At 41.7% G+C, this 23177-nt stretch overlaps 2 protein-coding genes across 2 annotated transcripts in view; one reads left to right on the top strand and one right to left on the bottom strand.

Annotated features, from left to right (window-relative positions):
• Positions 1–13096, top strand: part of LYPD1 (LY6/PLAUR domain containing 1) — a 36390-nt gene extending 23294 nt beyond the window's left edge. The window contains exon 3 of the mRNA XM_043576614.1: positions 12672–13096. Coding sequence (XP_043432549.1) covers positions 12672–12907 — 236 coding nt within the window. The 3' untranslated portion in view covers positions 12908–13096. The remainder of the gene's footprint in view (positions 1–12671) is intronic.
• GPR39 (G protein-coupled receptor 39) overlaps positions 12387–23177 on the bottom strand; it is a 194222-nt gene continuing 183431 nt past the window's right edge. Inside the window, exon 2 of the mRNA XM_043576612.1 lies at positions 12387–13839. Within this exon, the coding sequence (XP_043432547.1) occupies positions 13334–13839 (506 nt within the window). The 3' untranslated portion in view covers positions 12387–13333. The remainder of the gene's footprint in view (positions 13840–23177) is intronic.

Here is a 23177-nt window from a genome sequence, read left to right as displayed (position 1 = left end):
AAAAATATGGAGCTTATTCCTCCTCCTCTTACAGCCGTGTAGCATTCCATTGTGTGGATGAGCTTCCGGCATTTATCAGGACCCTAGTGATGGATAGTGTGATTGTCCTTTTTTTTTCTTTTTTTGCTGTTGCAAATCCCTCTGATATTAATAACCCCATATATAGTCATTTTGCATGTGTGTGAATTTGTATATGTAACTTAAACTCATAAAACTGGAATTGCTTGGTCAAATTTCATAATATTGATAGATACCATAATATTGCATTCGTGGAATTTATACCTATTTACTCTCTCAACTGACAGTGTGGAAAAAGGCCTATTTCCCAAGACTCATGGCTATATGGTGATCAACTTCTGATCCTTGCCCGAGTGATAAATAATAATGGTACAGTAAAACCTCCTATTGCAAGTAACTTGTTCTGCGAGTGTTCTGCAAGACGAGCAAACATTTTTAGCAAATTTTAACTTGATAAATGAGCGATGCCTAGCAATACAAGAGGTACATGATGCCAAATGTCGCATGACCACAACGAGACAATGGGTTTTTTTCTCTCTAGCACACGTGTGCGTGCTCTCTCTCTCTCTGTGTCTCTTGTGCGTGCTCTCTCTCTCTGTCTCTCTCTGTGTCTCTTGCTGTGGGAATGTGGGTGATTGTTTCCCATTCTCAGATGCTCAGCCTCAGGCCGCGGTGTTTGGCAGAAATCAGTGATTTTTCAGAACGTTGGAAGGTGCCCACAACTGGCACTGGTGTATTTTTTGTCACTTCAAAGCACCTGTGGACAGTCCTTGCTTTTCCATACAAGGGTAAGCTTAGGAATGCTTTGTTTCATTCTAGGTAAAGCTGTCTGCACATATAGTCCCTTTTCTCTGCCTCATTATTGCCAGTAGCATCAAATACAGTGTATGACAACAGCTTTTTAATACTGTACTGTAGTCAGCATCCGTACAAGTGTACAGTGGCCCCCATGCAGAAAAAGGTTGAAAGGAAAAGCGGTGAGAGGAGATGATTACAGTGGAAGTTAAGAAAGAAATCATCGAGAAGGATGAATGAGGTATGCAAGTGGCCAAAATTGCAAGATTTTATGAGAAGTCGATGTCTGCATCTCCTATACAGAGGAGGAGGAAAAGGTGGAGGAATCCCTCTCCTCAAATGAGATTAGGGAGATGTGGAAAATGTGGAAAACAGTGCAAAATGTAGAAAAGCAACACCCAAATAAGGCTGTAGCAGTACAAGCAATGAATTTCTTTTTTTTTTTTTTAAATTTTTTTTTCAACGTTTATTTATTTTTGGGACAGAGAGAGACAGAGCATGAACGGGGGAGGGGCAGAGAGAGAGGGAGACACAGAATCGGAAACAGGCTCCAGGCTCCGAGCCATCAGCCCAGAGCCCGACGCGGGGCTCGAACTCACGGACCGCGAGATCGTGACCTGGCTGAAGTCGGACGCTTAACCGACTGCGCCACCCAGGCGCCCCCAAGCAATGAATTTCTTTAACGACAATCCTCAAAAGGAGGCAAAAGCAAGTGTCACTGAATAGGTTCTTTGTTGCACGAAAAGAAAAAGATTCCATTGAGCCAATAGATAGCAGTGATTCCATTGGTGATAGTGAAAATTGTCCTACACAATAACCCTCCTCTCTTGTCTCCCTCACACCAGCCACAAAGATTTTCAACTATCAGTGCAGGTTAATTTGTTTATTTTTCTGTATATTTTGCATTTTATTTATTATTTTGTATTCTATTACAGTATTGTAATCATTTTTATATGAATATTTTGGGGTTGTGGAATGCATCATCTGAATTTCCATTATTCTTACGCAGGAATTCGCTTTGATATACAAGTGCTTTGGATTACAAGCATGTTCCCGGAATGAATTATGCTCGCAAACCAAGGTTTTACTGTATCTCAATGGAGCTTTAATTTGTGTTTCTTTTTATGGAGTGAGAGTAAATCTCTTTTTATTGTTTCAAAGTTCACTTTATTTTCTTTTCTGTAAACTTTTGATTTGCTTTTCCCATTGTTCTAATGGGTTCTTTTTTATTCCTTACTGATTTCTAGGACTTTTTACATATTAAGTAATTTTGCTCTTTGTGATTTGAGTTGCAATTATTTTCCCAATATTTCACTTTTTAGTGATTTTACTAGACGGAATTATTTTTTAAGCAAGACTTTTATTTTCCCTGTTCTGTATCGATAGCACTCTTTTGGATATAAGCACTCTATTTATAGACTGAAATAAAAAATAATAATGACAAGGAAACAACTTGTATACTTTTCAAGAGAAAAATGTAGTGTCTTATGGACTCTCCTAGAACGTGAAATATCACTGAATCGTGCTCTTTTTAAAATGATATGTTAAATCAAGTGCCCATAAGAACAAATTTTCCTGCAGTTTACCTCTGGTATCAGTTTATCTCCCATACCTCCCGTATCTCCCATTTATTAATGAAAGAAATTTGTTATTTTACTTCAGGGAATTGCTCACTGATGCTATTTTCTTTTCTTTTTTTTCTTTTTTTCTTTTTTTTTTTTTTAGTAATTTGCTTTTTACTTTTTGTATTTTTTTTTAAGTTTTTATTTAAATGCTAATTACCATGCAGTGTAAGATTAGTTTCAGGTGTATAATACAGGGATTCAGCACTTTAATAGAACACCGGATGCCCATTACAGCAAGTGCACTTCTTACTCCCCATCACCTGTTTTACTCCTCCCACCCACCCATCTCCGCTCTGGTAACCATCAGTTTGTTCTCTATCATTAAGAGTCTGGTTCTTGGTTTGCTTCCCTTTCTTTTTTTCCTCCCTGTGCTCAGTTGTTTTGTTTCTCAAATTCCACATGAGTGAAATTATATGGTATTTGTCTTTCTCTAACTGACTTATTTGGTTCAGTATAATACTCTTTAGCTCCAAACACATCATTGCAAGTGACAATGGCTAATGGCTATTATAGCTGATGGCTATTAGCTTTATGGCTAATATTCCATCACACACACACACACACACACACACACCACAACTTCTTTATCCATTCATCAGTTGATGGATACTTGCACTGTTTCCATAATTTGGCTATTATAGGTAATACTGCTATAAACAAAGGGGTACGTGTATCCATTTGAACTACTATTTTTTATACTTAAGGTAAATATCTAGTAGTGCAATTGCTGGATCATAGGGTAGTTCTGTTTTTAAACTTTTGAGGAACCTCCATACTGTTTTCCAGAGTGGCTATACCAGTTTGCTTTCCCACCAACAATGCAAGAGGGTTCCCCTTTCTCCACAGCCTCATCAGCACCTGTTGTTTTTTGTGTTGTTAGTTTTAGCTATTCTGACAGGTGTGAGGTGATGGTAGCTCATTGTAGTTTTGATTTGCATTTCCCTGATGATGGGTGATGTTAAACATCTTTTCATGTGTCTGTTGGCCATCTGGATTTCTTCTTTGGAAAAATGTGTATTCATGTCTTCTGCCCATTTCTTAACTGGATTATTTGGCTTGGGGTGTTTTAAGTTCATTATGTATCTTGGATACTAACCCTTTATTAGATATGTCATTTACAAATATCTTCTCCCATATCGAAGGTTGCTTTTTAGTTTTGTTGATTATTTCCTTTCTGTGCAGAAGCTTTTGATTTTGATGAACCCCCAATAGTTTATTTTTGCTTTTGTTTCCCTTGGCTCTAGAGACATGTCTAGAAAGAAGTTGCTATGGCCAGAGAAGTTACTGCCTGTGTTGTCCTCTAGGATTTTTATGATTTCAGGCCTCACATTTAGGTCTTTAATCAATTTTGAATTTATTTTTGTGTACCATGTAAGAAAGTGGTCCAGTTGCATTATTTTGCATGTAGCTGTCCAGTTTTCCATGCACCATTTGTTAGATTGTCTCTTTCCCATTGAATATTCTTTCCCGCTTTGTCAAAGATTAATTGATCATATAGTTATGGATTCATTCCTGGGTTTTCTATTCTGTTCCATTGATCTATTTGTCTATTTTTTGTGCCAGTACCATACTTATAGCTTGATCACTACAGCTTTGTACTACAACTTGGAAGTCTAGAATTGTCTCCAGCTTTTCTTTTCTTTTTCAATGTTGCTTTGGCTATTCAGGGGCCTTTTGTGGTTCCATACCAATTTTAAGATTGCTTGTTCTATCTCTGAATTTTTAAAATTTTTGCACAGTTTAATTCATTAATCTTTTCTTTAATGGTTTCTGAGTGTGCATCATAGAATAGCCTTGACTACTCTTAAATGACAAATCTCACAGGTCCCTAAGTGGTTTTTAGTACTTTTATGATTTTTTTTCAACATTTACATCTTAGAGCCACTTGGAATTTATCCTGATAAGCTGTGAGTGATGGCACTGGTAAATACTTTTAGGCTGTGGTCTGACCCTCCACACTTAGCAACCTACCTATTTCCTTTCAGCCTGATTACTATTCTTTATGCCTACCCCTTGCCTCTGCAGAATTTTTCCCGTGGTTTTCTTAACCACTTCCATCATCACACATCACCCTGACTTCCTCACATCTAAACTCAGGGACATTTACTTAAAGCTCCATAGCTGCCTTTGTGATGTTCAGTCACACACTCCTTGTAGGGAAATTCTCAGCATTCCCCAAGACCACTTCCTGTTTGTCCCCAGCCCTCTTCCCCATCCCATCCTCCCTGCTGTAGAGCCTAGAATGGAACTGGAAGCCTCCTCTTTCTCTGAGACTCTGAGGTTTGTTTTTCTCTTCTTTGCATATTATAAATCAGTACCACTTCTGTCCTAGCCTCACCACGCAGCTCCGTCCCCAGGTTCTCAAAGGCAGTTTTAGCTGGACATTTCTACTGCTGAGTAAAGTGCCTATTTTCTCAAAGTTCTTTTTAATCTTGAACTTGCCCATTCCTACTAGTATAACACCTCCTACTCCTTCTTCTACCTCTGCCAACAGTTGAGTATTAGAGCATCATTTCTTTGTTCTTCTTGAATAACTCCAAAGCCAGGGTCTTAATACCCCAATGTCAGCTGCTTGCCCATCAGTTACTTTTGATGTCTGTTAGCTCCAAATTTCCTTTCATCTGGTTAGAAATCTTTTTAATCACCTCTGATTTCATCCACAGTATCTCTAGCTGTAGTCTCCAGGACTTAGGCTCCACTGTGGAAGGCTCACAGTGGTCTATGAACAGGGCAGCTGCTCTGAACCTCGTGGATCATGGGCAGATCATTCCAGACTCTCTTTACTCCTGGACCTCCTCATGGTGCCCTGGCTTGGAGTGGCCACCCATTCAACTAACATGTCTTTCTTGCATCAGACCCATTTTCTGTTTTCCCTCTCTCTGTGAGGTAAATACACCTTTGAGGGGGTGGGTGGGTGGAGCTTACAACTTTTCCCTTCCTAGAGTCTTTTTTGTGGTATCTATTCATGAACTACCTTCATAAAGGCTTTCATCTGGCCATAAATCTGTGCCCCCCCCCCCCACTACACACACAGACACACTTGCCTTACAAAGATAAATGGCTTCTAACTAAAGATGTGAGGGTATCAGCAAAAGTACAGATTGTGGTTCTGTTGGTACATCTCTTTGTAACTTCAGGCATTATTTTTCCAGGGTTTTGAAAAAATATATTTTTTATTAAGGTATTTATATTTAACATTATTAGTTTCAGGTGGACAACATAATGATTCAATATTTGTATATCATGAAATGATCACAATAGTAAGTCGAGTTAACATGTATCACCATATATAGTTGTAGGCTTTTGTCTTGCAATGAGAACATTTTGAGGGGGGGCAGGGGTGGAGACAGCATGAGTGGGGGAGAGAGGTGGAGGGAGGGAGAGAGAGAGAGAGAGAGAGAGAGAATGAATGAATGAATGAATGAATGAATGAATATCTTAAGCAGGCTCTATGCTCAGTGCAGAGTCCAATACAGGGCTCACTCCCATGACCCTGGGATCATGACCTGAGCCTAAATTAAGAATCAGATGCTCAACCAACTGAGCCACCCAGGTGCCCCATCTTGTGATGAAAACTTTTAAGATACATTCTCTTGGCAACTGCCAAACAGACAATGCAGTATTATTAACTAGTCACCATGCTGTACATTACATCCCTGTGACTTATTTTATAACTAGAAGTCTATACTTTTTGACTCCCTTCACCCATCTCACCCACCTACCACATCCCATCTCTAGCCACCAGTAATTTGTACTCTGTATCTATGACTTTGGTTTTCGTTTTTAGATTCCACATATAAGTAAGATCATATGGTATTTGCCTTTCTGTCATTTTTCACTTAGCATAACATCCTGAAGGCCCATTCATGTTGTCACAAATGGCAAGACTTTGTTCTTTTTTATGGATGAATAATATTCCATTGTAGATATGTGACATTTTATCTACTCATTTGTTGATGGACATTTAAGTTGTTTTCATTTATTAACTATTGTAAATAATCCTTCAATTAACATAGGGATGCATATATCTATTCAAAATAGTATTTGTGTTCTCTTCAGATAAATACAATTAGAACTGCCTAATCATATGGTATGTCTTTTTTTTTAATGTTTTTGAGGACATTCCATACTATTTCTATAGTGGCTGCACCTGTTTACATTCCCACCAACACCGCACAAGAGTTTCCTTTCCCAAAATTTTCACACTTGTGATTAGTAATAACCAACCTAACAGGTATGAGATGGTATTTCATTATACTTTTGATTTGCATTTCCCTGATAATCAGTGATTTTGAACATCTTATGTACCTATTGGCTACCTATAGGTCTTTGGGAAAATGTCCATTCAGAACCTTTGCATATTTTTTAGTTAGAATGTTTTTTGTACTGTTGAGTTATATATGTGTTCTTCATATGTTTTGGATAGTAATCCATTATCAGATATGATTTATAAATTTTTTTCTTCATTCAGTAAGTTGCCTTTTCATTTTGCTGATGGTTTCCTTTGTTGTTCTGAAGTTTTTCAATTTGTTTATTTTTAGTTTTGTAGCCTTTGCTTTTGATGTCAAGTATAAAAAAATCCTCATGAAGACCAATGTCAGAGAGCTTACCTCCCGTGATTTCTTCTAGGAGTTGTATGGTTTTGGGTCTTACGTTCAAGCCTTCAATCCTTTTTGAGTTAATGTTTGTCTTTGGTGTTAGATACTGATCCAGTTACACCAGCATCATTTATTAAAGAGATTGTTTTTTCCCCATTGTATATTTTTTACTCTTATTTGGCCTGTAATTGTTCATAGTTGTCTCTTAGGATCCTTGGGGTTTCAGTTATAATGTCTCCTCTTTCATTTCTGATTTAATTTACTTGAATCCTCTTTTTTCTGGGTGTATCTAGCTAAAGGTATGTCAATTTTATCTTTTCAAAGAACCAACTCCTAGTTTATTCTTTTCTATTGTTTTTCTGTTCTCTATTTCATTTATTTCTGCTTTAATCTTTATTATTTCCTTTCTTCTGCTAACTTTGAACTCAGTTCTATTTCTAGTTCCTTGAGGTATAAGGTAAGGTTGAGACTTTCCTTATTTCTTGAAGTAGACATTTATCACTATGAGTTTCCCTCTTAGAATTGCTTTAGCTGTTTTCCAGAAGTTTTGGTGTGATGTGTTTCCATTTTCATTTGTGTAAAGATATTTTTTAATTTGTCTTGATTTCTTTGTTGACCCACTGATGGTTCAGTAACTTGTTTAATCTCCACATATTTGTGAATTGTCCAGTTGGCTTCTTCTAATTGATTTCTAATTTCATACCACTGTGGTCTGAAAAAAATGCTTGATATGTTTTCAATCTTAAATTTCTTAAGACTTGTTTTTGTGTCCAAATATATGATCTATCTTGAAGAATGTTTCATGTGCAGTTGAGAAGAATGTATATTCTGTTGCTTCCCCACACACACACACATTACAATATTACTGATGATATTCTCTGTGTTGTACTTTTATTTCTGTGACTTATAACTGGAAGTTTGTGAGTCTTAATCCTTTTCATCTGCTTCACTCATCTCCCACCCACTTCCCCTCTAGCAGCCACAAGTTTGTGTTAAGGGTGTTTTGTTGCAAGTGATTGTTGCCTAGGCTAGGGGAGGACAGGAAAATGGTGCCCACCAGCACATTTGTTCCTGAGAAATCTCCTAAAGATCCCTGCCCCTAGAGCACAAGTTTTCTAAGATTAGTCAAGAAATCTCCTTTACATACACTCCAGGTGCTTTTCAACTACTGTTTCTGTGCTGTGTCTCAGGCCAGTTTATCTGGCCATCTCTTTCTGGGTGGGGACTTTCTTTCCTATTTCCGTCTGGTTCTCCCAGAATTTAGCCCTACTGATTTTCAAAGCCAGACATTGTGGAGACTTGTCTTCCTAGTGCAAATCCTCAGGGCTGGGGCTACCCATTGTGGGATCTGATCCCCTCACGCCTCTGTGCTTGTGATGTCTCTCTGATTTGTGGTTATTTGCTCCAGGGTTTTGCTTTTCAACTGCATCTCTATCCCTCCTACCCTTATCCCATGTGCCCTTTTCTCTGTGAGGAGTTGTGGAAGATCTGTTCTGCTAGCCTGCAAGTAATTTTCAGTTAGTTATATAGATGTAGTTATTGCTTTGATATAGCTGTGGAATGAGGTGAGCTCAGGAACCTCCTACTAGTAGTGCCATCCTTTCCATCTCCCTTGTTGCTTTCTGATGGATGTAAGTAACATTGAACTAGATGGAATGTTCTGTGTATGTTAAGGCCTAGGTTTCCTTGTTGATTTTCTGTCTGGATGATTAATGTAAATGGGATATTAAAGTCCCCAAGTATTGTACTATTTCTCCTTTAGGTCTATTAATATTTGCTTTACATATTTAGGTGCTTCTATGGTGGGTGCACACTTCTTTACAAATGTTCTGTCCTTTTGCTGGATTGACCCCTTGATGTAATGCCCTTCTTTGTCTCTTATTACAGTCTTTGTTTTAAAGCTTATTTTGTATATGCAGATCTGCAATTAGTTGTTATAGGCGGTATATAGATGGGTCTTATTTTGTTGGTGTCGTTTAATGAAGCCACTTATATCTTTTGACTGAAGAATTTAGTATTTGTATCTAAAAATTGTTTTCTGGCAGTTTGGCAGTTTCTTCGTTCCTTCTGTGGCTCTCTTCGCTATTTGATGACTTTCTTTGGTGGTATGCTTACAGTTCGTATCTCTTGTATATCTACTTATAGTTTTTGCTAGGTTGTTACTGAAAAGCTTACATATGACAATTTATATCTGCAACAGTCTACTGTAAGTTGATGAGCTTGAAAGTGTTCTAAAGCTCTACATTTTTACTTTCTTCCCCTCCATTTTGTTTTTTCATTTCACATTTACATCTTTTTTTAGCCTATGTATCCTTTAATTACTAATAATTACTAATTACTAACTACTAATAACCACTAACTAGTAGTTATTTTTACTACTTTTGTCTTTTAACCTTCATACTAGCTTTATAGGTAATTAATCCACTACCTTTCCTATATATTTATCAGATTTATATCTTTTATATGTTGTCACAAATTAGCACCCTTTCTATTCAGCCTAAAGAAGTCCCTTTAACATTTCTTGTAAGGCTGGTTGAGTGGTGATTAACTCATTTACCTTTTACTTGTCTTGGACACTCTTTCACTTCCAAGTGATCATTTTGCCATGTACTCTTGGAAGTTGTTTGTTTTTTTGTTTTTTTGTTTTTTTTTTTTTTTTTTTTCCCTTTTAGCACTTTAAATATATCATGCTTCTCGCTTCAGGCCTGGAAAGTTTCTGCTGAAAAGTCTGCTGATAGTGTAGTTGGAGGTTCCCTTGTACATAAGAAGTTGTTTTTCTCTTGGTGCTTCTAAGTCTCTCCTTGTGTTTAACTTTGACATTTTAATTATAGTGTGTCTCTTTGGGTTCACCTTATTTGCAACTCTCTGGGCTTCTTGGATGTCTCTTTCTTCCCCAGGTTAGAGAAGTTTTCAGCCATTATTTTTTCAAGTAAGTTTTCTGTCCTTGTCTTGTCCTTCTGGGTTTCCTATGAGAATGTTAGCCACTTTATGTGGTCTCTTAGGTCCCTTAAACTACCTCCACTTTTTATTTTTCTTTTTGCTGCTCTAATGGGGTGAGTTCCTCTGCCCTGTCTTTGGGTTCACTGATCCATTCTTCTGCTTCTACTAGTCTGCTGTTGAAACCCTCTGGTGTTATTTTCAGTTCAGTTATTGTGTTCTTCAGTTCTGTGACTTCTCCTTGATACTGAGATTTTTCTCTTTGTTGAAGCTCTGTGTTCATCCCTTCTTCACCCAGTTTGGTGAACCTCTTGAGGAACATTACTTTGAACTCTATCAGGTAAATTACTTACCTCTATTTCTGTAAGGCTCTTTCTGAAGTTTTATCTTGGTCTTTTATTTGGAGCATATTCTTCATTTTGCTGGACTCTTCCTGTTTCTACAAGCAGCCTATGTTTACTTTAATAGTTCCCAGCAGCTGAGGATGTGCCAAGCCCACTCAGTGTCCTCAAAGGGAAGATCTCAGCACCTAGATTCAGGCTGATTGGAAGCCAGACCTTTATCCACCACCTTTAAGAAATAGAAATATCTGTGTATACATATTAGTCCTGTGGGACCACAAGCATAAGCTCTCCTGGCCAACAGAACAGATGATCTTGAGGTATCCCCTGGGAGGCAGTCACAAAAATCAGGGCTGTCTTTGTGCATTCATTACCTAATTAACCTTCCTCATCATCACTCCTGAGCCCTATAGAGTTAGGCTTAAAAATAAATACCTAGCCATGTCACTAAGTAAAAATGCAAACTGTAAATCAGCATCTAGGATGTGACACCAGTAACAAATCTGTGTATGCACGTACACACTTTATTTTTCCATGGGTATGTATGTGTGTGTGTGTATATATATATATATAGAGAGAGAGAGAGAGAGAGAGAGAGAGAGAGAGAGAGAAAGAGAGAGAGAGAGAGAGAGAAAGAGAGAGAGAGAGAGAGAGAGAAAAAGAAAGAAACAGGCCCAGAAGGAGGCCTTCCAAACTGGCAAGAGTGGTTACCTTTGAGGAGCAACTATCTGGTCAGGGGGCATTTTCACCTGATCTCCCTGGGCTTTTTTTGTTGTTGTTGTTTACCGTGAAAAATATAATTCACTTAAAGGAAGAAAGTTTATTGAAGTTGAACTAGCAAATGACAGTAAAATTTCCTAAAATGGGCAATGGATAGAAAATGTAGAAACTTAGGGAAATCCATAAATGGGCAAAGCCCCATAGCAGGTTTCTTGGAAATCATACAGCACCTCTCTCTCTCACACACACACACCCTCTGTGTGGACTTTATCTTACCTGATAACTCTTACCAGAGCAGCTACTGTCCAGGACTTTCTATCAGTGTTAGAAAATCCATCCTTTCAAATGTGCAGTTCTAGAACAAAAATGACTTAAAATTGTATGTTCCAAAGTATTTCTTTAACCTCCCACTTTGAAGTAGCTCAGTTTTTTGCCATTTCTCCATAACCCAAAGCAACATTCATAAGGCAGATGAAGGAGGCACAAACCAAAGCCTTGCCTGCAAACACACATCCTTGCAGGGAGTCAGAATAAGGACCCCAGCTACTGGTCAAATATGCTGGAGCCCTCAGGTGTGCGGGGAAGTTCAGAAGCTAAAAGTCATTCACTCCCAAGTCCAGTTTTGTAAGACATATTATTTATCTCCCCCTCCCCCCCTAAAAAACATTTTTTGTGGTTTCTTGGCTGGCTACTTTGGTATATATACTAGTAAGGATATGGATGGAATGGAGCCAGAATTCTAGGTTCAAATCCCAACTTCTCCATTTTCTAGTAGTGTGACCTCGGGCAAATTTGTAAACTTCGCTTGCCCTTATGCTTCCCATCTGTGAAATGGGGATCTCCCTTGTAGGCTTGCTGTAGTGATAAATCAACTAGGACACCATAGCCCTCTGTAGAGTGTCTGGAATACAGGAAAGCCTTTAAATGAAGTTAGTATTATTTGAATTAAGGTTCCAGCTTTAATAACTTAAATGATTAGTCAAGATAACCTAACTGGTGACTGTGCTGCAATTCCCATGTGTCCTATGTGCTCCTTTATGTGCCTACACAGTACCTTACTAAATGGTGGCTGTGGATGCTAACTAGGCAGGTGGCCATATATTCTGAGGGCAAAGCTTATTTCCTGTAACCAGTATCTTCCTGGTAAACTGTCAACATCAGGCCACCCCGTCACTCTAGTGGACCTTGAAACCTCAGAAAAATAAGGGCCCCTTCAGTAGGGATCTCATGGGAATTAGTTCAGGGAACTCTAGGATTTAACACATAGGTGACAGCCTTCTCTGTATCACTTGTAATAAACATCTCATTCTCCATGGCATGAGATAGTTACAACAACAAAAGGCAAATATAAGTTGTGTGTGAATTTTTTTAAGTGAACTTTGATTTTAATAGCTCTTTACTGATACCAATATCTAATAGCTTTTGGAACAATTTGTCAAAAGTTACTGGAGCTGTATGGTGAAGAAGCCATGATCACTTATATTTTGGCGAGGTGGGGGGGGGGGGGGTCGGTGTGCTCAGTGAAACAACCGAAAGTACCTTGCTGGTCCCACCAAGTAGCTGGGCTGTGGGAGGAAGGAGGAGGAGCTGAACCTTGGCCAACTCCAGTTAACCCCACTTCTTGGGTTGTGTTGCAGGGATCATGTACCGCAAGTCGTGTGCCTCCTCAGCAGCCTGCCTCATCGCCTCCGCTGGGTACCAATCCTTCTGCTCCCCTGGGAAATTGAACTCAGTGTGCATCAGCTGCTGCAACACCCCACTTTGCAATGGGCCCCGGCCCAAGAAACGGAGCAGTTCTGCCTTGGCCCTGCGGCCGGGGCTCCCCACCACCATCCTGCTCCTGAAACTCGCCTTCCTCTTGGCTCACTGCTGAAGTTGGAGATGCTCATCCCTCCTGCATTGTCCTTCAGGCCCTTGCTCCCCCTGTTCCCCAAGCTTCTCCTGAGTGTCCTTTATTTGTGGGTTGGGGGGGAGCGTATTCTCTTTCAGTTCTTTTGCAAATCAAAGAGCTCGGTGTCAAACAGTTTTTGTAAGCTCTGAATAAATTCAGTCTGACTTTTCAGTGTGTACTTGAAGGGAAGAGGGGAGTCCAAGTCTGTCCCTTATTACCAGAGGCAAGGTCGGGCTGGCAGAATCAGTCCCTAGAAGACACTTAAGGAGGCATTCATTTTTTCCAAGGCCCCTTGCTTCCACTCCTGTCCCTCATAGGGGCATGGTTTATTTTGTCACTTTATGTGTCAGGATCATGTTGCTTTCATTGGGGGCGCCGGTTAGTCCTCAAGGCTTCCATAGTTGACATTCACACTTCATGTTCCTGAAAACCATTCCCTGCCGCAGAGTTGGGTGGTTTCATCTGCACGTTGGGTTCTGCTGCCTCAAGACTCAATTGCTGGGGCTTGGAGTCTGGCTCGCCCCCGTTCTGGAAAGTGCTCAAGTAAACCTTGTTAGTTCTTGCAGAGGAACTGCACCGGGAAGCGGTGAAGATGAGGGGGCGGCGCGCCGAGCGAGCGCTGTCCGCAGCAGAGGTGACGCGGGCACGCAGGTGTTTGCTGTGGTTGGCATGCGGCAGCGTCAGGTGGCAGCGGAGCACCTGCCCGAACACCCTGCGGAACTGCTGCGAGGACACGTTGTACAGGAGCGGGTTGATGACCGAGCTCAGGTAGAAGAAGGTGTCGGAGAAGGGGAGGAGGATCATGTATGCCCGGAAGTAGGACTTTGTCCAGTCGTGCTTGGGTTTGGCTGCGGCCATAATCCTCCGCACCTGGTTAGGCATCCAGCAGACAGCCAAGGTCACAACAATCAGCCCTGAGCAGGCAAAAGGAGAGACCGACACAAACAGCATGAGAACAACAATCAAAGCCACAAAATATTTAGCTCCCCAGCTCTGTGCTTACTGGCCAGGAAATGCTACCAATTTTTCAGTGTTGTGCTCGACTGCTTCTTTTGCCACTAGCAAAAAAGAATCGAACAGTGTGTTTCAAGGCTGGGGGAGTTGACTGTGTTAAAGACCATTAAATGCTTTCGACTATTTATGCATACCTTTTGATGGCTGTTCATTAAAAAAAAAAAAATGTTTTCATTGTTGTGTATCCAGAAAGCATTTTATATAGTCCAGTAAAATCTGTCATTTTGTTTTAAGGAAATAGATGTATACCCTATGTCATATCAGGTGAAACAATATTTGTATTTCAAAGCATGTCTACATAAAGACAACCCAGTGATATTTTCAAGACAAATGGAAATGGTGTCCCTTGTAACAAAGAAGTGTATTTAGTGACACTGATTTTGCATTCAATTTCAAGGGACACAAAACCGGGAATAGCCTGTCACTGAGAATGGTTTTTGAACATGTCTACTCCGTGCAGTGTGCACACCTGTAATTCTCATGCTCCTATCTGCAACAGCACTCTGTTTTTAGAAATTTTTAGTTATATCGTCTATTCACCCTCATGGGGGAAAAAGACAATTACCCACAGACAACAGATCTAAAACCCCCTTAAAGTTTAGCCAGTAGTGTGCTCATTGCCTGTGGCACTGAACTACGGTAAATGATCACACCCTAAAGGGACACCACTTGGTGACCCCATGAGATCAAAAGTTGACTGAATGGACATGCTTGCATGTCCACAAGTTTGCTTTCCAACTTACACCATCTCTATTTCTATGACCTCTGACAGAGCAAAGGAGCATTTATCTACAGTGACAGACAAAACATCCAAGAAAAGGAAGATCAGGAATCTGCACAACATTTGCTCTTTGCTCTGAAGCCAACACACCAGAAAGTAAGTTCCTCTGTGGAAAGCTGGGATCTTAAAGCTGTATTTTGGATTGTCAGAAATACTTCCTCTGTTTCCTAAATTTGATTACTATAATAAGGAAAATTCATTCACGTTTTGAACTTTTGTATTTTCTAGGAAACCACAAGGAAGCGATGGTTGGCAATAATCCCTTTCTGCCTCTGATCCATAGTAAATATTTCGTTGATAAATGCTCCAGGAAAACCAGCCATGTCTATGCAACCAGGGTTCGCCCTCCCACACACTCACCTGAGCATGCCCTACCTGATAGCTGAGCAGCCCTAGGTATGTTCTCTGCCCCGGAAATAACCCAGTTCCCTGAACAAATCCTCCAGAAATCCCAGCTGTCAGCAAAGAAGGTTCTGGAAACTCTGCTCCCCTGATCATTTCTAAGCGTTTCTCTTGTCAACCCTCAGCCCAAGCTGGAAACACAAACTTACTTGCTTATCTCTTTCCTTTGTGTTTGCTTCCCTGAGAACATAAGTCTGAAAATACAATGAGCAAAGTAACGTATTGATCTGATGAAAAAGCAAAAAAAAAAAAAAAAAAAAAATCACCTTAAGTCAAGAGTATATTCTGAATCAGCTAGTTACAGCTGCTGGAAGGGAACAAAAATCACTATTTTTCTGTGTTTAAATACTTGCACAAGAAAGCAGGGGCTTTTTTCCTCCCACTGCTTTGAGAAGCAAGGATGCTTCCAGACGTGTACTTTTCGAAGTGGGTTCATAAGTTACTTCTCCTTGTTTTTAGCAGAAGCAGTTCTGACTGAAAGGTTCATCTCATTAACTGAAGCAGCTGGGAAGCTTCCCCTACCTAGGGAAGCTATATGTCTTCACAAAGGTTTAAGTTCTTTTCTCTGCCACTGCATTTCAGATCAGTACAACCATCTTAATCTGAAGAAGTATTTCCCGGAATATGGAAATAGAGTACAGGATTTTAGGTGTGTCTTATCCCCTGTGGGAGGCCATACTTCAGGCAGCAAGAATCTTGCAAGGGGACAAGAACCCACTTGTACTTACTCTGGTTGAACACAGCATCACTTTTCAAGCCCAGGGAAGAAAGGCAGTGAGGAAAGGGGCCAGGGCTGTGGGGCAAGTTACAAAGTCATTATTTTTGTGTCCTTTGTCCCTCTCCTATGTGCGTGACCCTTATGCTGGTCACCTTCACCCCCTACACCCGGCATCAGTTGTCCTTGACTGACCTTCCTGTCTAAAGAAGCAGAGTGCAGTAAAAAGCAAGACCAGATATCTTGGATGTGAGGAAAGGCAGAAGACCAGATGAAGAGTTGTGGCTTGATTTGTCGTTTTAGCCAGGATAAAATTTTTGCTCTGAAATCAAAATGAGCTTGTCCATAAGTGGGAGGTAACTTATTCTAAACAAGTTGCTGAAAATAGGGAACCAGACCCAAGATTCTCCAGTGATGAGGAAAGGGGAAATCTCTGCTTTCTGGGTGTAGAGTAGCAAGGTAGGATAGCAAATATGAACTTGGAGAACAAGAGAGGAGAAATTGAGTTAGAAATCCACAGAGGTTAACAATTAAGCATCAGAAAGGTCTTGACACATAACCAGGAATGTATTGAGTGTTCCCTCTGCCAGGTTCTGTGCTAAGCACTCTGTGTTTATCTCCTATGTGTTTCTCACTTCTGATAATAACCTGGTGAGATCAAAGCTGTCATTATCTTCATTGTACAGGGGAAGAAGTTGTGTCTCAGGTTAGTTGCCCACATCCTATAGCTAGGACACAGGCTTGCTAGGCTCCAAAAGCCATTATACATCTGTGTGGTTTTTTTTTTGAACGACACAGTATTGTTTCTCCTTTTTTCCATTTGAAAAATACAGAAAATGCAGGCAAGTAAATATGAGCCATTATTCCACCCTGTAAAATGGATGTAAAACAGAACTGACCACTAGAAATACAATGTAAGCTACTGTGGTGGCTTACAACTTAAAATTTTGAGTAGTCACATTCAGAAAGTAGAAAAACAGGGTAAATCTATTTTAATATGTTTCTTAACCCTCACACCACAACTAGAGGTGGGAAAAAGGACTGGTGTCTCTCCTCCTCTCTTTGAAAGATAATTTTGTTATAGGAAAATAGAGGATTAGGCATACAGGCACCCACCACAGGTACTTGTGACATGTGCCTCCATGGGCCATGTAATAGAAGTTAGCCTCTGGTTGGAAGCAAGGGGGAACAAACCAGCCCCCTTGTAAAATTTGTCATTTTATAAGGTAATGGCTCACTTTTACATTTGAAAAAAAAAAAGTGCATTGAGATGACATTGAGACTTTCGTGTCCCAGGTAATTTTTTATTAAGTTGTGTGCAACTAGTTCAGCTCTAGTCCCAGCTACTCTGAGACAAAGCTTTAAAATCTTACATGCATGCCTTAATAGAGTATATTGAAGATTTGACTAAATTTATGTTTGGCTGCATTCTATCTGGACTCACATTTGGAAAAATCTATAATGCTTTGGTCTGTATGATATGTGCAGCCCACAGTTAAAAACAACTTTACTAAGAACTTGAATGAAGATCAGTGAACTGAACCCAGTCATGTTAAGTCGGCAAACTGTTTTAACTATATTATTGATAGATCTGTATTATATTGAAGACAGCCTTGCCCTCTGGGTAAGAAATACCTTCATAGCTTATCTGTTTTCCCACATAAAGTACTTCCATTTGTCCTCCGTGATCACTACGCTAAAATGACAGGTGCCATTAGACGATGACACAGATTTATTCTCGGCAAAGTAATGTTGTTTAAAAAACAGAAGTAATAGAGATGGCCAACAACATGTCATACTAGCATTTGAGTCAGCCTGCATGGTTTCATCTGCGGAAAATGTGAAGCTATGCCACCTGGGATGTGGCAACATTCTTAACATCTGACTCTGGGCTCTGTTTTCTCCCTTCTAAACCTTTCCAGTGCAGGAAGCTGTTCCTGTGATCCTGAGTTCACCTTAGAGTCATCGGAGAATGGGAGAGCAGGTCTCCCAAGGAAACTAGGCCCAGAACCCCTCTGTCTTACAAATGATGGAATTGAGGCTGATTCACCCAAGATCTCCAAAGGCAGAGTGGCACGACTCTCTCTACCTCTTGTCTTATGGCTCAGAACATGGGATTTGACTTTTGATTGACAAACAAGCCTATCATTCTATTTTCTTTATGTTTATTTAATTATTTTGGAGAGAGGGAGAGAGAGAGATTCCCAAGCAGGCTCCACGCTGTCAGCATAGAGCCCAGTGCAGGCCTCACTCCCACAAACCGTGAGATCATGACCTGAGCCCAAATCAAGAATTACACACTCAACCAGCTGAGCCACGGGGCACCCCCATCATTTTACCTAAATGTAGTTTTTCTTCACTCCAGTTTTAGGCCCAAATGCTGGCCATCCCCCATCTGGAATGCAATGCAAGGCAGGCCAACCTCAGATCCTAGCTAAAGTCAGCACAACACCTGCTCTGTACACTGTCTGGACTCAGTTTTAGGACCAGGTTCCTCAAAAAACAGGCACACAACAAAGCCCTGGAGCACATATTTTCCCCCCTTTTAAAGGAAGGTGAAATGTAGCTTCCCCCAAAGGGAGCTGAAGCATGTTTGGAAAACAAGGTATGACTCCAGGTTACGACCTTGCGATCAAGCTGATAAGGACTCCATGTATCCATCAGACTGTCCATCTTACGTGAGTACCTGCTAGAAAATAATACTTAGCCTGTACTAAGCCAAAAAGCTCAGGAAATTCCATCTTTATCCAGACAAGGTAGTTTGTGTGATTTGAGTCACAAAGATTTGCTTTTCCACTTGGTGTTAGGGCCCATTTTACTGAATTATTGAAGCCTTGGGATACAGAGGCGGTGGTAGAGAATGATTTAGGTGTTCTGTGTTTAGCATAGCTTCTCCATCTCTTCTTGCCCCAGTAGTCCACTTCTAACTGTGACCACAGTGAGCAGGAGTTAGTGATCTCCCCTGCCCACCCGCCCCCCCCCCCCTCTAATTTAAGTTCTCTGGACTTTACTCACTCAGCAACCATCTCCTGATTAGCTGGGGCCTATTACAGACCCTTTCTTAAGCACTAGTGATTAAAGGCTGGGGAGGAAGAGGCAGCCACAGCCAGGTGACTGCTTGCCAAGGGTCATGAGAGCTATCTGGGTGCAGTTTTATGGAAGCAAAGAGCTGGTTGACCCTCCCATGGAGGGTGAACGCTCAGGAAATTAAAGGAGAGTCAGAGGTAGCCTGCAAAGGGGCACCCAGGCAAAGACACAGCATGAGCAAGGGATGGAAGACTGTAATAGCAGCTGACTCTGCCAGCTTCCAGAGCCAGAACAACATGAAGGGTGGGTAGAGACTGTGGGAAATGAGGCCCATTAGAGAACACTCCATCAGGTTTTGTGAACAATAAATCAACTAGCATATAGTAGGATGAGGAACAGCTGCCTGTGAAGAGACATTTAAATAGCAATTGTCAGTGGAAAGTAAGCATATGGTTAGTTGAATGAAGAGCTAGGGAAAGACAAATACATCCAATAAAAGGTTTTAGCACTTACTCAATTTATATCTTTGTGTTTGCCAATCTGCTTCTGCTAGCCAGTTTGAGACATTGATCTGACTTTGTCCCATCCAAGGAGCCCCAATCAGCACCAACCTTGGTTTAGTCTCTAATCTCTGAGACAGTGGCTCTCAAAGCAGGGTTCCTGGAACAGCAGCCTTAGCACCTCTTTGGAACTTGTTAGAAATACACATTTTAGGCCCCAACCCAGATCTACTAAATAAGAGACTCTGAGAGTGGAGCCTAGCAGTCTGGAATTAACAAGCCCACCTGTTGATTCTGATGTTTACTCCAATTTGAGAACTTATCTAAGACAACCCCAAGTTGAGGTGGAGCCTGGGTTCTCAGGCCTTTGTGGTTCTATCACTATCACATTGGCCACCTTTTGAAGCATCCCATTTTCCTGAGTGCAGACTGAATTCACAATAACCGAGACCCCCTTCCCTCATTCCTGAGCATTGCCCTTGCCTTGGTCCTACCTTTCTTCTTTTTCTTCTTTCTACCCTTCATCTTTTCCTAAGGTCACCATAAACCAGGCCATATACAGCCCTTGTCCACCCACACTGCCCACCCACTTTCTCTCCTTCTCCATTACTTTCTAGGATGGCTTTGAGAAGGTGATTCCATCAGGAGCAGGCAAGTTCCTAACAGCTAACAGGTGGCTTCCTGGATGGGTGGTCACCATGCACTGCTAGGGCTTGCCAAAGGAAATCTGAGAGGCTTTGGAAGCAATGCTGATAGGATGTGAGGGACCTGGGTGTTGGCCAAGCACTGGACACACCCCCACTGGGAGCCCACTCCACGTCCCATGCCCTCTGACCCTGCCAGGGCTTGCCTGGATACTTGCAGTCACTTTTCCAGTGACTAGTCAGCTTAGTGATTATTGTTTAAACCCATCTGCCTCTTGCACCCTTTCCTATTGAAAAATTTTGTTTAGAAGAGGACTAAAAAGCTGTTAGAATTTGTTTTCAGAGAAGGGCACAGGCCACAACTTTAAAATGATGTAAAGGCCACAGATGGCCGCTTCTGTCCATGAAGACAGATGGTGTGATGTCCCGTCTTTGCCCCAGCTACTTGATGGAGCCTATGAAAGGACTCGGTCCCCATTGTGGCTCCAGCCACCATGTGGAGGCCAGAGACCCAGATTCCAAAATGGCTTTCAATTTGCTAAGCATTACATCCATCTCATTCTGCTCTACAAGCTTCAGGACAAGGAAAAACCTATATAAATCGCTACAATCGCAAATACATATTTCTAAAACAAGCCCTGCTGTCTGGGAGCTGTAGGACAGCCACATGCACTCAAAGTAAACAGCATTTAGGGTCAGCGTTGTGGTTTAGTGCCTCTATTCATTTATGAATGCATGCTAAATGATCAACTGGAATCCACTGAATAAATATTTTTCTATGTGGATCTCAATTGTATGCAGCTGTGTGGCTTTCTATGTAAAGAATCTATTCTGAATCTACTGATGGTTAAGTCCCCATGGGTGGTGTAGCTACAAATGCCAAAAGCTGTTCCTCAGCAAGACAGATGAAGGCAAATGCTTCTTGCCTCGTAACACACAGCACATAAGTGGGTGGTGGGAACCAGGGCCATGATGCCCTCTAAGCCTGTGGGATGGCCAGGCCGCCCTTCAATGGATCAACTCATTCCCACTCACATACCTGGGCCATGTCACTTATAAACACTCATCAATTTTTATGGCTGAAAGCCTGCCATTTTTAATGGAATTTAGTTTCCTGCAAATGGTAGAGAAAGCCTCAGAATGCTAGCACTCAAGAAACTTAAGAGCTGAGTGTACTGGTGAACTAGCAGAATCCCCAGCAAAGTGGATGAGGAGCCTAAATTCACACAGCCTCGGAGTCCAAAACAGGGCCTCTCAGTCTGATGGTGTCTGCACTGGCCACAACCTCCCCTCAGAACCCACAAAAACCACACAGCCCTTGGGTAAAGCCGCACTCAGCCAAGAGTTCAGCAGAGGCAACACGGGCATTCTGGGAGTGTGGAGACCAGCCAAAGTGCCTGCAGATCTCCCCTGTGTCTCTCGTTCCCTGCTCATGCCCCCTCGGTACAGCACAACAGACAGAGACCCTGGGAGAACTGGTGTTGAGTGCCTATGACTGAGGCAGGCCAGGCCCAGGTGAGGCAAGCAGCCCCTTAGTGTGTCTTTCCTAGACTCCAAGATTCTGCACATGCCTGGGCCCAGACCACATCTTCCCCACCCTCTGCTCTTTCTTCTCCTGTGTCCCTTCCTCCCTCCCCCTCTTTTCCCCCCACTGCCTATGCTTTGCCCAGCTCTTATTCTACAAGTTTCTGCTTAGTGTCACTGCCTCCAGGAAGCCTTCCTGTCTCCACAAGGCTCTGTCAAGTTTCTACTACAGGTTCACCAGCATCTTTGACTCCTGTCCCTGTCATCATAACAATACAGCATAAACGAGACCGTCGACTCCATGGGGGCAGGATGCCCCATCTTCACTGTTGTATCCTCAGCACACAACAGAAAACTGCTACATACTGATTGTTCCATCAACATTTGTGGGGGGCAGGCAGAGTGTTGGAGGTCCCAGGTGTTGGAGTGTATTCTGATGTACACACAATCAATCTGAAGCTACCTTCCCTGACCCGAGGGGTCAGTACTAATCCTCCTAACACAGAGCCTGGTGCCTTCATGCTTCCAATCCCCCATCCCCGGGTGAAGAGAAGTAGACAGTAGGAATTTCGTGAAGGGATCACTTTCTCATTTAAGCAAGACAAGAACCTCCAAGCCCAAGAAAGAGGGGTTGAAGAATTTTGAGTCTGACCAAGGCCTTCAGGGGTAAACAGTTTTAGTGTCCCACCCCACTGTGCTAACTAGCCAATCCCTGGATGATCTACACTAAAAATGTGTTTCTTGCCCAATCTCTTTCCAAGATGGCCTGAGGGTCAGCCCGTTAAACAGGTTATAGAAAAGCCCCATTTACCAAGAGAGGAGCTAGAGGACATTCATTTGTCCCAAAATAATGTGATAAATCATGGCCCCCATGAAGATGCTACAAGTCTTTGTCAGAGAAGCTGCAGGCCAAGACTCAAAGCCTAAGGGTTGAGGTGTGCAGTCCAAGTGATAACTTGGAGATGAAGAGAAAGCACCTAGAAGAGCATTTGGTCAATGTGGTGAGACTTTCTATGTTACATGCTGTGTGGCCCCAGGGGAATGCAGTCCTGCAGTTATAACCCTCAATTTCCACTGGGACACAACTTGGTCACAGAGGCAGAGGATCTGGGGAGAGAACACAAGGAAGGTCAAACTACCTCCCCTCCTGCTCTATGCAGGAACTAATGTTCCAATAGTGTATTTCCTGGCACCTCTGCCTTTGCTTCCATCCAACCTGGGCAACTCCACCCACCAAGGAATGCCCATCTTTCCTCTCTAAAGCTCAGGCTTCTTATCTACAAAATGGATCTAAGAACAACTGCTGGGATGATGAAATGTGGCAATAAAGTGCTAAATGCAGTGCTTGCTGCCAGACAAGGGCTTTTTGTAGTTATGACCATGAGCACCTCCATCATCATCTCCACCTCTACCAACCATCCTCACCTCTGCCACCACTATCTCCATCATCTCCTCTACAGTCATCATCTCCACCTACACCCCATCACCCTGTCTGCCACCACTTCCACCATCATCACTGGCTCCATCACCTCCTCTATTGCCATCACTTCCAGATAGCTCCCAGAGATCAGAGATCCAGGGGAAGGCTGCCTAGATCCACCAGATCTCAGACACCTTCTGATCCTTAACTTACAGATAGAGCCCA

This window comes from Prionailurus bengalensis, chromosome C1, assembly GCF_016509475.1.
Source record: "Prionailurus bengalensis isolate Pbe53 chromosome C1, Fcat_Pben_1.1_paternal_pri, whole genome shotgun sequence".
In the NCBI taxonomy this organism is placed as follows: Eukaryota; Metazoa; Chordata; class Mammalia; order Carnivora; family Felidae; genus Prionailurus; species Prionailurus bengalensis.
The sequence above is the reverse complement of the archived record's forward strand: the minus strand, read 5'-3'. Positions and strand labels throughout refer to the sequence as shown.